Source organism: Dasypus novemcinctus, chromosome 3 (genome assembly GCF_030445035.2).
Source record: "Dasypus novemcinctus isolate mDasNov1 chromosome 3, mDasNov1.1.hap2, whole genome shotgun sequence".
NCBI classification, from domain to species: domain Eukaryota; kingdom Metazoa; phylum Chordata; class Mammalia; order Cingulata; family Dasypodidae; genus Dasypus; species Dasypus novemcinctus.
Genome location: NC_080675.1, coordinates 171,575,712 through 171,591,711, shown reverse-complemented (window position 1 = coordinate 171,591,711; position 16,000 = coordinate 171,575,712). Strand labels below are relative to the sequence as shown.

Here is a 16,000-nt window from a genome sequence, read left to right as displayed (position 1 = left end):
CACTTGGCATGAAAGCCGAATGCCAGAGGCTCTCACAGCTCCTCGAGTTTCTAACTAGAGAATTGGGAAGGGGTGGAAGGGAGGGCGGTCCCAACATCAGGCCTTCACCAGAGCCCTCAGACTTGTGGGGGATCCCAAAGCAGCCACCCACCCCGGGGCCCACTCTCCTGTGGATCCCCGGGCTACAACAACAGTCCTGCCTGGGGTGCTGTGAAGTCAAGTTCAAGGTTGGCTTCCTGGCCCTGGTCCATCCGGCAATGCTGACCTTGAGGCGGTGAAGGGGAGAGCCGGGACACAGGGCAGAGGGAGCCAGCTTGTGTTTGGAGAGAATTCCATGGCTGGGAAGGAGGGGGAGGGCCAGGCTTCTCTAAAGACCCCCCAGCTCCTCAGCTCCTGCCTTATTTCAAGAAACCGGGTGAAGAGAGAAACTTTGGCTGTTTGGGCCAGAACCATCTTTTGAAGGAAAACTGGCAAAAAAAAAAAAGGAAGCTTGCCTCCGTGGATGCAGCGTTTAGGCGGACGGGCTTGCATCCGGGACCCTGGAGTGGAGAACCATGTCGCTGTTGACGCAGCACACAGTGGGGCGCAGCCTTTTACGTCCGTGATTGTACCCAAGTCTCCTGGCAGCCCTGGCGCTGTCCCGGGTCTCCTTCAGCAAGGAGAAAGCGGGCTCCGCGTGTGCAAAGTGCCTTCAAGCACTTGACCTTCTGGACGAAGAGGAACTTGACCTCCGACTGCTTCCAGTCGGGACACCCTCGCTGCAAGGGACCGGCGTGCTGAGGGCGACGTGTGAAGGGCCCGCCCTTGGCTTTCGCGCCTCAGGGGCTTTGCGCAGCCCTGCCTTTGGGTGGGTGCAGGCTGCGTTAGCACCTGACACCCTGGTTTACACCCGCGTCGTGCGGTGAGGGGTTCGGCTTCGCAGGGTCGCCTCAGGGCTGGGATTCCCGCGGCACCCGCCCCCCCCCCCCGACCACGCAGCGCGGGCCCGCCGCGCCGCCCCGCCTCGGCCCGCTCCCGGCGCCCAGAGGGGAGGGCCCCGGCCCCGCCTCCTCCCCGGCGAGGCCCAATGGGAGGCGCCCCCGGCCGCCCCGCCCGCGCCGCCCGGGCTGCGGGAGCGAGGCGGGCGCCGCGGCAGCCGGCGCGGAGCTCTCGGCGCTGGCGCTCGCCCTGCCCGCGCGGATGGCCGCTTACCTGCGCGCCGCGCGCCCGCTCGCCAGAGCCCCCGGCTGCGGGCCGGCCTGGGCGCCCGCCGCCCTGAGCGCCCCGAGCCGGCCGGAGCAGCCGCGCCGCCGCTGTGAGTGCCGCGCGGGGGGCCGGGCGGGACGCGCGGGCGCCGCGACGTGGCGGGCGCGCGGCCGGGGCTTCCCCAGAGGGTCGGGGGCGGCCTGGGCCCGCGCATCCCCGCCGCGCTGCCGGGCCGCGCCAGGCACGCGGGGAGGGGGGGACCTGGAAGGACGGTGGCAACCGGTGGCCCTGCGGCCTGCGCCCCCGGGTGGCCCGGGAGGGGGTGCCGGGGTGGCCCGGAGCCGGGGGTTACCCTGCCCGCCCCGCACCCCTGGGGGCAGGCAGGCAGCTGCGGGGGCCTGGGCCTTCCGTCCGCTCCCCGGCCAGAGGGAAGGTCGCGGCGCGGTCCCTGCTCAGACAAAGGCGGCGAGTGGGGAGGCCCCCACTTCCCCTTCCTTTCCAGCCAGGCACGCGCTGAAGCCTCCTCGCTGTCAGGCCCACGTCAGCTATTTTCGGAGTCTTTTACGCGACAGCTGCATCAGCGACCTTTTGTTTGGCCGCCCCCTTCTCCTTGGTCGCCTCGCCGGAGGCTCCGTCCTGGGGCCTGTCCCCGCGCCTTTTCTGGAGGTCTGGCCCCTGCTCCGCGCGGCCCCGGCCGGTTCACCGGCGGCGAGAACTGGCGGCTCACGCCAAATGTCACCTTGACGAACCGTTCCCGTAGCTTCCGGGTCCCCTTAGCTACCGGGGAGGGAAGACAGTGCTCAGTGGTAATAGGCCAGAGCGTCTATCGGCGACGCAGCCTGCAGGCCTGGCTCCTCAGGCCCGCTCACCACCGAGGTCCCTGGCCCTGCCTGATGCCTGTTTCCAGGAAACCCCTCTCCTGGACCTGGCCAGGAGCGCCGTGGGTGAACCAGGGCAGCCTAAGAGCATGGCCCACGGTTCTGGGCTAGTGGGAGAAGGTAATCTTTAACCCAGTGCGAGGGCAGCCGACCAGAGCTGGGGGGTGGGGAGGGGAGGAGCTGGGCCCAGCCCCTGTGTGCCAAGGAGAAAGGGGCATTCCTGCCTTGTGCTTCTGGGATCTGCCTCTGTCGGGCCAGCCTTGCAGTTCTAGATGCCAAGTAGGTGGATTCCTATATGGTGCCACCTTTAGCATAATGTGGTCGAAGGGAGACACATCCTCTGGTTCCCCCTGGTTTTCTGCACTGATGGTAAACACACACACACAACCACAAACCCAAGGCTCCTTTTGGGACCTGAATTTCAACGCAGATGAGTATAGCAGTCAGTCACAGGTCCTTCCAGAAGTCCCCAAGTGAGTTAATTATTAGCAGGGGAAATGCCTGGTGTTTGGAGGTGGACATTAACCAATCCAGCTGTGACCTCTGCCAGCTTGTTACCTGGCATTGCTGCTGGGGACAGAATACTTGGCATGCCCCTTGATGATGAGGAAATAATTTTTTTTTTCTAAGATAGTCCTATGTCTCTGCCACTGCGGAATTCTCACATGGGTCTCTTTGTGGCTTTGCAACAGACAGGCTGCCAGCAACTGCCGGTGGTGGTTCTGATAAATTAGAGCTTGGAGAAGTGAGGGCAGACTCTGCCCCTCCACGCAATGGGAAAATTTCCTAGCTTTCCTTTACTCCAAAATTAGGAAGTCCTGGAGACTTCTTAGTTTTCTTCCACTGCCCGTTAACTTTTCCCATCTTCCTGGTAGCTTGCCTGCATGCTTAGATCCCGGGGCCAGTTACTTAATGGCCATCCAGCGATGTGCAGACCCACCGTGGAGTTGTCCGGTCTCCACCGAGCCTGGCTTCAGCCACATCAGATCAAGCTGGCTGGGGGTTCGTGTTTGGACTCAGCAGGGTTTCAGGAGAAGCCTCTCTGGAAGCTTGGGGGCCGGCCTCCATCCTCTGTGTGAGCTTGGGGCCTCGGCTCCTGATTGAATTCAGGGCATGGGGCGCTACCAACTGAGCCAGGCTCTGCGGCCCTGAGCTGCGTTTACATTTCCGTGGCCCCGAGTTAAAAAATGCCAGCCGACTGCCAAATAGGCAAACACTCCAGGGAGCCTGTTGCCTGGCAGAGGTGCCACCCCGCTGGTCTGCAGTGAATGGGGCACAATGCGAGGGCCAGAGCCAGCCGGTGGAAGGGGAGGTGGGGTGGGGGTGGGGTGGGACGGAAACAGGAGAGGAGGGCAGGGCAGCCCTTACTAGGGACCGCAGTGCACAATTCCGACACGCCCTCGTGCCCCCGCTGAACGTTGGGTGCCTGCTGGGTGCCAGGCACTGTGCTAGGTGTCGGGGAGAGAACCTGAAATAAGGCTGCCAAAGATTTCTGCCCTACAGGAGCTTAAATTCTAAGGCAGGAGGAGAGGGCAAGTGAAGGGGCTGCCGGGTGGTTAGGCAGTATGACATGTGGTAATGAGCCAAGGTGGAATAGTAAGGCAGGCTGTGTGTAGGTTTTGGATCCGGTGGCCTCCTCTGAATAAAGTGCTGCATTCGGCCCCCGGGGAAGAGCACCCCTGGCCGAGGGAGCTGCGGGAGAAAGGCTGGGTGCAGGAATATGCCTTTGTGTGTTGGGGGGGCTGGCGGCATGTGTGGTGGGGAGAGTGGTGGGAGATGCGGTCAGTGGGGGTGGGGGGACGTGGAGGGCCTGAAGGCCACTTTTTTTCCTTATATATTTTTAAAATTTTTTTAAAAAGATACCTAGGTTATGTAAATGTTACATAAAAAATAATGGGGGACTTGCCCCTCCCCCTCCCCCTTCTTCCCCCTCCCACTTTCCTCCATTAAGAACATCTTTCATTAGTGTGGTACATTTGTTATAATTGATGAACACATTGAAGCATTGCCAGGAAGTGTGGATTATAGTTTACATTGTAGTTTATACTCTCTCCTGCCCAATTTTGTAAGTTATGACTGGATATACAATGGCCTGTATCTGTCATTGCAATGTCACTCAGGAAAATTCTCAAGTCCTGAAAATGCCCCCATATTACATCTGTTCTGTTCTCTCCCTGTCCTCCGAACCTCCAGTGGCCACTGCCTCCACATCAGTGATAGAATTTCTTCCATTGCTAGAATCAAAATAAGTCTAAGGTAGAATACCAGTAAATCTACTCTAGTCCATCATTCATTCCCCAATCCTGAGGATTCCGGGATGGTGATGCCCACTCTACCTCTAATTGAGAGGGGGCTTAGGTCCCACCGAGCAGATGGATGGGTCTGTCTTGCTTGCTGTTGCAGACTCTGTGTTCCTTGGGATGGTCGTTATCCATCATCCTTTCCTTGTTAGTGGTTCTGGGTGAGTCCAGTGAATTGGAGAGTTTACTTGAGTGAAAGGGGAGGCTTTGCAGAGTTTGGAGAGGTGTGCCAGGCACTGATTCACATTTTACCAGGACCCCTGGCCACAGAGTCCTGGTAATACAAGACTGTTAATGTAACACTCTGGCGAGAGATGACAGTGGCTTGGACCGGGGTGGTAGCACCGGGGGTAGTGAAAAGTGGTCGGGTTCTGGATGTGTTTCAAAGGAAGAACCGATCGGATTTTTCCATGGTTTGGATCTGGATGTGAGAAAAAGAGAGGAGTAAAGGGTGATGCTCTTTCACAATCAAGGCCTTGAGAATCTGGGGCATCTGCCAACTTTCTGAGCCTCTGCTGGGACACGCACGGGGCTGAGCAGCCTCCCCGCGGGTGGACAGGAATGCGGGAAACCAGTTAGGCTTGGGGCAGCTGTCTGGGGAAGGATCTCCAGCCTCGATTTGGGAGCAGCAAGCAGATCCAGAAACCAGGGACAGGCTTTGAAATTCTTCCTCAGTACTGGGTGCTGGGAGCTCCAAAGACGGGGAGGAGGATGGTTGTAGGGACCTCTTGCGACAGATGTAATTCCATCCTGCCCTCTTGCTAAGAGGACAGTGTTTGTGTAGCGTGTCATCCGAAGATTCATGGTGGCTGCCACTTGGCATGCTTTCAGGAGGCCCGACTGCCGCTCCTTGGATTTTGGGCTGCTTGTCTATTCTTCTCCCTTGACGGGGGCAGGAATGGGGTGTCTCCACAATAGACAGGGATCTCAAACTCTGTGAATGAGGCCAGCTCAGTGTGGCGGTTCCAGTGCCTTCTTCAAGAGAGGCTGGATACTGAGATCTTCAGGGGAAAATCTGATTTTTGCTTTTAGTTTTTATTTATTTTTTTTAGGAGGTCCTGTGGATTGAACCCAGGATCTCATACATGGGAAGCAGGCACTCAACCACTGAACTGCAGCCGCTCCCCAAAATCTCTGATTTTTAAACCTTCTTCACCAATGAACATTTAAAAAAAACAAACCAAAATACTGCCCGGGCCAAACAAAACAAGTCTCTGCGGGTTTGGCTCACGCTGCGTTTTCCCATGTCCTCTGGGAACTTTGCTTGCAGGGAGGCCGGGACACGTGTGGCCTTTGTAACAGGGCTGTTCACTCTCTCTCTGTTGCCCGTAGGTTCTCCCTTCCCCACTCACAGCTGTGTTCTAGGCATTTCGGTATCTCTTTGGAGGAGGCACTTAGCACCTGTTTGAGTAGTTTGTGGTCTCTGAGGGCTTGACACCTGCACACCAGGGAGGGCTGTCAGCTCTGGTCTTGACCTTGAACTCACCCCTGGAGGAGGGGTGACATCTGCAGCCCACAGGCTGTTGAGCCCGGAGCCCGAAACTGGTGGAACCCAGGCTGAGGCTGAAACTGCTAGTCATCAGTTCAATATTTTAAAAATTAGGGAAGCGGATGTGGTTTAATGGATAGCACATCTGCCTACCACATGGGAGGTCCAGGGTTCAAACCCAGGGCCTCCTGACCCGTGTGGTGAGCTGGCCCACGCTCAGTGCTGATGCACGCAAGGAGCGTCGTGCCACGCAAGGGTGTCCCCCGTGTATGGGAGCTCCACAAGCAAGGAGTGCGCCCTGCACAAAGAAAGTGCAGCCTGCCCAGGAGTGGTGCCACACACACAGAGAACAGACACAGCAAGATGATGCAACCAAAAGAGACACAGATTCCTGGTGCTGCTGACAAGCAGACAGAAGAACACACAGCGAATGGACACAGAGAGCAGACAGTTGGGCATGGGGGAGGGGAGAGAAATAAATTTAAAAAATAAATAAGTCTTTAAAAAAATGGATTATTAGCTGTCATCAAATGAACTCATAAGAGAAGCCAGCTCTACAGCAGTCCTGCAGACTTCCTGCAGGTTCTAACGCCCACTCAAGCTTTAGACCAGAAAAGGAGAAGGGATTTTGTTGCTTCGGTTCAAATCCTCGTTCCTTCTTGGGGAGGGCAGCAGAGCAGTGCCAGCAGTGTCCACCTGTCTTTTCTCTAGGGAATGGGGTTTTTCCAGTCTGTGTTTGCTTTTCCCTTCTCTGTCACAACCACAAGGGCTCCCAGAAGCGGGGCTTGAGCCTGGGGCTTCGATTGGCTCCTGCCTCTGACGCAAGCTAAATGCCCTGGGTCTCGTTTTTCTCCCTAAATGATTCCTGAGAGTCTTCTTAGATTAAAAAAAAAACAAAACCAAACAAACTTCCTGGACTGGCTCTAAAAATGGAGGAGAGAAAATGCCCAAAAACATTATGAAGACATATGAAAAAATGGGAATCTTGACTATAAGCTTTCTGTTTTAAAGCTCTTGAATTTGATAACTGTACTTAAGGTGGTAACATAAGTGAATATTCTCATTCTTAAGAAATGTGCATGAAAACATGGAATGTTCGAGGAGCACAGAATATATAACCTACCGCCAAAGCTTTAGAAAGTAGATAGATAATAGAATGAGAAGGTAAATGTGGCAAAATGATAAAAGATGGCGGCCCCGGGCATCTGCACGGAGAAGAGGTTAAAAAGTTCTCTGGATGGATTTTGTGTTACTTTTACAGCTGACCCGTAAATTTGAAATTATTTCAAAATACAACGCTGAAACAGTTGATTTCCCCGTCTTTGGAAACTGAGCTGTTTTGCAGCGCTTGATTTAACCCTTTCCTCAGCGAGGCGAGGGTGTCGTCCCGCCTGATGGCCGCGTGTGTTACAGGACAGCCACAGGCGCGGGGTCTGTGGGGCGCCGGCCACCCTCGTTTCCAGTGTGCCCAGATGGCCGTGCTTTTTCCGTTTCTGGGCCCACGTTTCCTAAGCTTCGGTCTCCTTCCTCACTGTCGGCCTAGCAGATGCCTGTCCCTTCTTCCGACCGGCAGCGTCTTCAGCTAAACCTCCGCCGCGTTTCCTCTGATCTGCTGTGTCCCACGGTGATGGTGACGCTGGGAGACACGGGGCCCCGTCTGGGAGGGGGGCGTGAGGCCTGGCTGCTGTCGATGGCTCCACGTGGGCGCGTGCGGGCGTCCCTGGGGCAGCCGCCTGGGCTGGCTTCAGAGCCGGGCAGGATTTCCCGAGGGCCGCGGCGTGGATCTTGGCGTTCCCCGCCCGCCCCCCGCAGCCGCCGCGGCTTCTCAGGCTGGTGGGGCACCCTCGGGAGCCCCCGCTCCTGCAGGCCGCGACTCCACAAGCCAGCCCGCACTGGTGAGCCGGAGGGCTCGCTGCCTTGAATTTCCCACGTCCCAGACAGCAGCTTTTCCTTGCAGACCCCCGCTGCTCCCGGCTTATCCCCTCCCCGGTCTCCTGGATCCCACCCTTCGAGCTCTTGGCGGCTTCTCTGGCAGGGCGAGGCCGGGCCTGAGCTGGCTCAGACCAGGGCTGCTGAGCTCCATTTGCAGATGCCAGCGCCCACCCTCACCATCCCGCAAGGGCTGCAGGGACCCTCCCGCTCGGCCGTGGTCGAGCTGTTTAAGCCGGGGCAGTAAGCCAGGAACCTCTCTGAGCCTCACTTTCCCAACATGTGAAAAGGGGATTCAGAAAAGAGAGAGAGAAAGAACAAAAAATAAAAATAAGGGGATAATGATACCTCCCCTAGAGGGTCGTTTTAGGGATTAAATGGAAGCAAGTAAGTAATATTCAGCACATAGCAGGTGCTCAGTGTGTATCAGTACTGTTTCCGTGGTAATTCACTTCAAGTTAAGGCTCTGTGGTTGCAAGCAACAAAGCTAGTGGCTGGCTAACACTGAGGGGGAACTTACTGGAAAGACGTGGAGTCCAGTGGCAGGGAAATTCACATAATTGCAGGGAGGACTAAAGATCTGAGTCTTGGGCAAGCTGGGAGCCCAGACCACCCTGGAGAACCGGGGGGCTGGAGCTCGGGGTGGTGTCTCCCTAACTGCTGCCAGGCAGGCCGGTCCCAGCTGCTTCTCATTCTTGTTGGTCTCCTCTGCCTTCACAACGCAGGGGGGCGCGCGTCTGGATGGCCAGGCTCGGCCCTCTGCCTCCTTGACCAGGGGAGGCAGGACAGCTTTCTGGCTGGTCCTACCTGCCCATACTTAGTGGGGGGACAGGTCCCCCAAGCCGGGGAGCTGCTCCTGAAGAAGGGAGTGGACTCTGTGTAGCCGGGACCGTGGCTGTCCACTGCTCCCTCCCCGGCGAAGGGTGGGTCTGGTCCAGGCCATGGGGGGCGAGGGGCTCCCCCCCAGCCCTCCTCGATGTGACCTGTGTGGTCGGGTTCCAGATGCCAGCAAGAGGATCAAGGTGGCAAAGCCGGTGGTGGAGATGGACGGCGATGAGATGACCCGGATCATCTGGCAGTTCATCAAGGAGAAGGTAGCCCCCTTTCCCAACGTGGGCAGCTCCCCGGGTGGGCTCAGGCCGGGCCCAGAGTTCCAGTCCAGCACCGGTCTTGCTGGGATTCAGCCGTCACCTGGTGAGAAGCAGCAGCCGTGTTTCTCTCCTCCTGCCTGCCCGTCTCTCATGCCCAGACCACGGACAGTTCTTGCTGATGAAGGCAGGGGCTGCTGAGCAGTCTGTGCCGTGTGCAGGTCACGGCGCCAAAGCCTGCATGTTTAAAAGCGTGAGCAGGTTCAAGGCCGACCCTGTGGCCATGCTCTTGTTGACCCCCTACATTCCGTGGGCTTCTGTGAGTGGCAGCGGAAGTGGAGAGGGGCGGGTGTGCAGCCACACAGCCTGCAGCAGGCTGAGCCGCCAGGGCCGTGGCTTGCCTTCTCCAGAGGCCCCGTGGTCTGTGTGGCCCATGCAGAGACCCCTGCATTGTGTGTGCGTCCACGGGAGAGGGGCCAAGAACTGCCACTTCTGCTCATAAAGGCCTCATGGTGTGTGGGGGAGAAGAGGGAACCCACCATAAGAGAGAATTCTAGATGCCCTTGGAGTTGGGGTCGGCTGAGCCTATGAGCCACGGTGGGAGGCAGCCGGGCCCTGCTGGGGCCACGCCCTCCGAGGGGAGCCCCAGCCTCCCGCCAGCCTGGCTCCCCCGAGGAATGGCTGACTCTGGCCGTGCTGCACCCCCACTGGGTCTTCCCTTGTCCCTGTCCTGACCGGTGTTCCCGGCCACAGCCCGCAGACCGTGGGCATTTCCTTGTCCCTGAATCGCAGCCGCCTAGGCTGATGTCTTGCCCTGGCCGTCTGTCCCTAGCTCATCCTGCCCCACGTGGATGTCCAGCTCAAGTACTTTGACCTCGGGCTCCCAAACCGCGACCAGACCGATGACCAGGTCACCGTCGACTCCGCGTTGGCCACCCAGAAGTACAGCGTGGCTGTCAAGTGTGCCACCATCACTCCCGATGAGGCCCGTGTGGAAGGTGCGAGGGCGTGCATGTGGGCGGCCCGGGAGGGACACGCTACCCGGCGGCCTCTCCGGACGTGTATCGCGGCAGCGTCTGGGCCTGTTGCTCATCTTGGGACTGGCGGGGGCGGCAGTGGGCGCCCCTGGAGCTGGGGCAGCGGGCGCTTTCTGAGCGAAGCGTCGCTGGGGCTGGGGTGGGGTGGATGAGCACCGTGACCCCAGCCCCCCGTGCCTCTCTGGGACTGTGGACAGCAGAGCCTTTGTGGTCACCATAGATGAGGTTGGGGGAGGGCGGTGAAGGGCCGGCCTGAGGTTGCGCAGTTGAGCTGTGGCCGAGCTGAGATCAGACCCACGTGTCCTGCTTCCTCTCTGCCCTGCGGCCCTGGCCAGTGCTAGATGTCATCAGCCACAGGAGGAGGACGACGAAGGTAGCGCGGAGGCGGTCACCGTGACGGTGGCTTCTTTGGGCAGCCGAGCCCCTGGCCTCCCGGCCTCCTGCAGGCAGGTTCACAGAGGCTGTGGGCGCCTCTGCCCGGAGGAGAGCCGCGTGTCTGGCCTGGACCTTCAGGGCTCGGAACCCTCCGGGGAACGTTGCCTTGCCCTCTGCATTGTGGGCCTGCCTTCCCCGCTCTGCCCCTGCCCTGGTGGCCGTGGAAGGGCCTTGGGAGGTGCCCCAGCCAGGCTTGGACTGGCCGCTGGCCCCGGGTTCTGCTCTCGAAGTTTCCATGAAATGGTACCAATGTGTGGATAAAGCCCGTTGAAGGGGCCAGGTTGGGATAATTCAAGTTTTGGAGTTTCCAGCATTCTCCCTCCTTATTTATTGGCCCACCAGCTGCAGTAGGAGGGAGCTCAGAGGGAGTTTTCAAGGCATGTCATCTCCAAATTCTCCAGGCTTCCCCCGCCCTTCTCGGTTACACCTGACCTTGGAGTTCTGGAATCATCTTCGTGCTGAGCCCTCTTCACAGTTCCTTTCACTCACCCTGAGCCTGGGGTTTACGTATCCCCAGTCTGCAGGCAAGGAGGTTGAAGGTCACAGTCCAAGTACCGTGGACTGGACCCAGCGGGTTCGTGGCAGCACTGAGCACCTGGTGGCAGGCCTGCGTCCCCTGCTGTCATAGCTCCTGCTTTGCCCCGAGCATCATTCAGGTTTCATCAGATGGGCCCCGTTCTCTTGGGCCGAGCTACCCCCAAGTATGATCAGGGAGGAGAAGAGCAGCCTGTGGAGCACTTCCCATGTGCCGGGCTCAGTTCTGAGCACTTTACATGTTAGCTCATTTAAGCCTCACCAAAACCCAATAGACTAGCTGTTTCATCAATATTTTCCTTTTCCAGTTGAGGTTAAGCCCCTCGTGTAAGGCTCCCAGTGAGAAGGGGCGGAGGTGGGACTTGAACCCAGGACATGCGATTCCTAAGCCCATGCATTTCCGCTTTAGACTCTGCTGCCGCCCCCAGGCTCATTGTTAGCCCCTCTGGCTGGCTGGTTCACGCCTGGCTGGAAGCTTTCGGGCCACCGGCACGCGCCCTTCGTCTCTGTCCCCACAGAGTTCAAGCTGAAGAAGATGTGGAAGAGTCCCAACGGGACCATCCGGAACATTCTCGGGGGCACCGTCTTCCGGGAGCCCATCATCTGCAAGAACATCCCCCGCCTCGTGCCCGGCTGGACCAAGCCCATCACCATCGGCAGGCACGCCCACGGCGACCAGGTAGGCCGCGGCGAGCGAGGGGCCCCCCGGCCCGGGGCCCGCGTCCGTGGCTGGGCCTGAGCCGCCCTCTCGCCTCTGCAGTACAAGGCCACGGACTTCGTGGTCGACCGGGCGGGCACGTTCAAGATGGTCTTCACCCCGAAGGACGGCAGCGGCGCCAAGGAGTGGCAGGTGTACAACTTCCCTGCCGGCGGCGTGGGCATGGGCATGTACAACACCGACGAGGTCAGGGTCGGGGGCCTCGGGGTGGGGGCTGACCTTTCCTCCCCCGGGAGCCTGGGGAAGGCGTGAGGCCTGAGAGCAAAGGCGTTCTGCGTGCGACCGAGGGGCCTGGGGCGGGCCTGGCGCCGGTGCTTGGCCGGGTGCTCCCCGGGCCCTCGGTTTTGTTCTCGGATGCACCTCAGGGCCTTGGCACGTGCTGCTCGGGGCTCTTGGCTTAAGCAGACTGGTTAAGCATTTCTCCCCCGACTCGGCTTCCCCTTTCTCTCTGCTGGCCTCCTCCTTGGGCCGTGCAGTGGCAGACATGGCCACCAGTGGCTTCAGGCTTCTGCCAACTGGCTACCCCATCGGGAAGGAGCGTCTCTTGGCTTCTTGGCTCATAGTTCCAGCAAAAGGCCCCGGGCTCAGGTCACATGACCATCAGGCAGGGGGAGAAAGGGCTCTGATTGGCAGGGGGGTCCCACTGTCAACCCATAGGTTAGCAGGTGGGGCTGGGGGGGCGTTAGTTCCATCCCAAGCTTGTGGCCGAAGAATAGGGAGGGGGGCGTAGCTTTCCAGAGCAAAGCTGGGGGGCTGCTTCCTCCCGGAAGTGGGGGGAGAGATGCTGGACCGGCAGAAAGACGGCGGCACCTGGCGCGGGTGGCCGACGCGGAGCCCCGAGCGGGCGCTGCGGGGGGCAGGAGGCGGTCCCCGGGGGCCTGGGCGTCCCCCAGCGGGGCGACCATGCGAGGGACCTCTCTCTCCCTGCAGTCCATCTCGGGGTTCGCGCACAGCTGCTTCCAGTACGCCATCCAGAAGAAGTGGCCGCTGTACATGAGCACCAAAAACACCATCCTCAAGGCCTACGACGGGCGCTTCAAGGACATCTTCCAGGAGATTTTCGACAAGTAACAGCCCCCCCTTGCTGCTTCCCGGGGAGCCCACCGCCCTTCTCCCCCGACCTCCCCCCGCGCCCCCTCCTACGGGAGGGCTGAGGCTCCGGGAGGGCTCCCCCGCCCGCCGCCTGCCCCCTCCCCACCCAGGCCCCTTTTGCCCCCCAGGCACTATAAGACTGAGTTTGACAAGCATAAGATCTGGTACGAGCACCGGCTCATCGACGACATGGTGGCCCAGGTCCTCAAGTCTTCGGGCGGCTTTGTGTGGGCCTGCAAGAACTACGACGGGGACGTGCAGTCGGACATCCTGGCCCAGGGTAGGCCGGGCGCACTTGCCCCCCTCCCGGGGTGGGACTGGCTGGGGGTGTTCAGCCCCTTGTGGTAGAAGACTCCTCTGGTGCCGCGGCAGGGTCCCCTGTGGAGAGCGGGGCCAGGAGCTCCCTGGCAGATGAGTGAGGTTTGGATGGGTGCATCACTAAGGCTGCTGTTACAGAGAAAGGACACAGGAATTCTAGCCCTCAAGGGTTAGGCGTGTCAGTCCCGAGGCTCCTGCCTCTGTAGGGGCCACAAGCCAGCGCTTTGGGCTCTAGGGCTGGTGGAAAGGACCTGTAGGACAATGGGATCCAGCAGGACCGAGTGCGCCTTAAACTACAGAGGAATTCTCTTCACATAGTAAACCTCGTGGACGCATGAGACTATCAGGGAAGATGGTAACCCTAAACCCTAGGGTGTCCCCAGAGATACATTGGATTACAGCAGAAAACGTGGGTGGGGGCGTATGAGGAGAGCAGGGAAGGGAGAAAGGTGACGAGAGGCATCAAGAATGAAAGAGAAACCAAGTTCCAGGAGGTGGCACGAGGCAAAGGTCCTGGTGAGAAGGGAGTGGAGCGGGTGGCGGCTGGTGACCTGCTGCTCTGTGAGAGAGCCTCGGGCTCTGCTGTGAAGTGCTCGGTGGTGGGCGTCCCACAGAGCATTGCCCTCTAGCTTGGAAGGATGGAAAGCGTGAAGGCCCCGGGGTGAATGGAGCCAGGCAGGCCCTTCCCCCAGCGAAGATTCTTAGGCAAATGGAACTTGCTCACTTTGTCCTCTCTTGGGCCTTCTCCGTCCTTGCTTTGGCACCGTAGGGTTCTTTCGTAGCCAGGAAGCCTTGAGTTGTCTCCCCACCCCCACACCAGCTGTTTTTTTTTAAGGGAAAAAAAATGACACCTGAATTTGGGACATTTTGGCACTAAATCACAAAGCCCATTACTATACAGTGGCCCGAAAGAGCAGTGGAGAACGTGACCGCTGGGAGGTAGCTGGCGGCAGTGGTGGGGCAGGGTGCTGGGCAGCCCCGGAGGCTGGGGAGCACGGGGTGCTGGGCCCTGGGAGGCGTCTGCTGTAGGACGCGCCGCTGACAGCCGCCCTCCGGCGCTCCTGGGCCTGTGCCGGGCTTGGGGTCCCCCAGGAAGCGAAGACAAGCCCGCAGCAGTCGTGTCCTCCAGGTTATGTCGGGGGGCGGGGGGGGGGGGGGGGCGTGGAAACAGGTCAGGTGGCTGCAGCGCGAGGTGGGGGGGGCAGGCCTGACCCCCGAGGCCTGAGCAGGGGAGGGGCCTTCTGCCCCACAGGCTTCGGCTCCCTCGGCCTGATGACCTCCGTGCTGGTCTGCCCGGACGGCAAGACCATTGAGGCGGAGGCTGCCCACGGGACGGTCACCCGCCACTACCGGGAACACCAGAAGGTGAGTGGGGAGGGAGGTGCCCGCCTGCTCTCTGCGGGGTGTGCAGCCCTGTCCCGGGGCCCCGTTGCCGGCTCTTGAGCCCCCGTGGCCCCTGCCCTCCCCCAGGGCCGGCCCACCAGCACCAACCCCATCGCCAGCATCTTCGCCTGGACGCGGGGCCTGGAGCACCGCGGGAAGCTGGACGGGAACCAGGACCTCATGCGGTGAGCGCAGGGCCGGGGCGGGGTGCGCGGCTTCCGGGACCTGGCACCGCTGGCCTCACGCTGCGCCGTCCCCACCCCCAGGTTTGCCCAGGCCCTGGAGAAGGTGTGCGTCGAGACGGTGGAGAGCGGAGCCATGACCAAGGACCTGGCGGGCTGCATCCACGGCCTCAGCAAGTGCGTGGCGCGGCGTCGAGGGCGGGGCTGGGTGGGGAGAAGCCCGAGACCCCCCTCCTGGAGGCCCGTCCTGAGGCGACTGACCCGCGGGGCCTGGGGCAGGTCCAAAGCCACAGCGCGGCCAGGCCTCCCCAGACCAGGCCCGGGGGCTTTGTCCCGTCCCCGAGGCCGGCCGCTTGGGGTCTTTGCCATCCCCTTCCCCGCCTTCTCCCAGGAGAGCGTGTGCCCGGCTTCCCAGTCACCTGGGGAGGAAACGACAGGACCAGGTCCTGCGGAACGCGCTGAGGCCCTCTGGCTGTGGGTTGGAGGGGTCTTTGGCCGGTGGCCTGGGGGGACCCGATCCTCGCCGCCGCGTGACGGGCCTGGGGTTCTCTCGGCAGCGTGAAGCTGAACGAGCACTTCCTGAACACCACGGACTTCCTGGACACCATCAAGAGCAACCTGGACAAAGCTCTGGGCAAGCAGTAGGCGGGGTGGGGACAGCCGGCCGCGGCGGGGGACAGCCGGGGCCCGGCGGGCAGCGGGGGGTGAGCCTCACGGCCCCGCGGCCGCAGCCTGCCTGGGAGACCTTTCTAGGGGACGTTTTTTATAAGCAAGATGTTTTTAAGAGTCTGTCTGTTTCCCCTCATGTGACGTGAGGCAGGAACAGCGTGTTTTACCTCAGCCAGTCAGTATGTTTTGCATACTGTAATTTATATTTTGCCCTTGGAACACATGGTGCCATATTTAGCTACTAAAAAGCTCTTCACAAGACTGTCTGCGGTGTTTGTCCCTGAGGGGAGGCGGCGAGGGCCAGGAGGCAGGCCCTCCTCGAGCTGGGGCGGGGGGCGAGCGCCGCCACCTCAGCCTCCTCCCAGGCCCGGCCGAGGGGCCCCGCGGGCGGAGGGGCCCCGCGTGGCTGCATTCTGCGGGCAGCGGCCTGAGGGGCCCGTGGGGCTCCTGGCGCAGGCCTGTGGCGGCCCTGGGATTTTCTAGCATGAGCCAGTGCTGTCAGCGGCATTTCCATTTGGAGAGGTCACTCCCCAGTAGAGGTTTTTTCCTTTGTTGGTTTTAACCCTCAGCGTCTCCAGTCTTTACCTGCTTGTCCCTCTGCCCTGGAGCACTTCCCACCCAGCACCTCCTCGCAGCGCTCGTCCCGGCGGCTCCTGCGGCCTCGCGCCCTCAGTGTGGCGGGGTCTGCGTGGAGCCTGGACCAGCGGTTCCCAAACTTGGGTTCATTTCCACCATTCCAAGGCAAGATTTAGAGGCTGAGGTT

General features: G+C 60.4%; 1 protein-coding gene across 1 annotated transcript; it reads left to right on the top strand.

Moving 5' to 3' along the window:
- Window positions 1–1,121: 1,121 nt before the first annotated feature.
- IDH2 (isocitrate dehydrogenase (NADP(+)) 2) lies at window positions 1,122–15,498 on the top strand. Its single transcript, XM_004468896.5, has 11 exons — window positions 1,122–1,294; window positions 8,784–8,875; window positions 9,702–9,867; window positions 11,394–11,554; window positions 11,636–11,779; window positions 12,524–12,660; window positions 12,814–12,965; window positions 14,256–14,368; window positions 14,474–14,571; window positions 14,653–14,745; window positions 15,126–15,498. The coding sequence occupies exons 1-11, from the start codon at window positions 1,180–1,182 to the stop codon at window positions 15,211–15,213; spliced, it is 1,359 nt and encodes a 452-aa protein (XP_004468953.1). The 5' UTR covers window positions 1,122–1,179; the 3' UTR covers window positions 15,214–15,498.
- The last annotated feature ends 502 nt before the right edge of the window (window positions 15,499–16,000 follow it).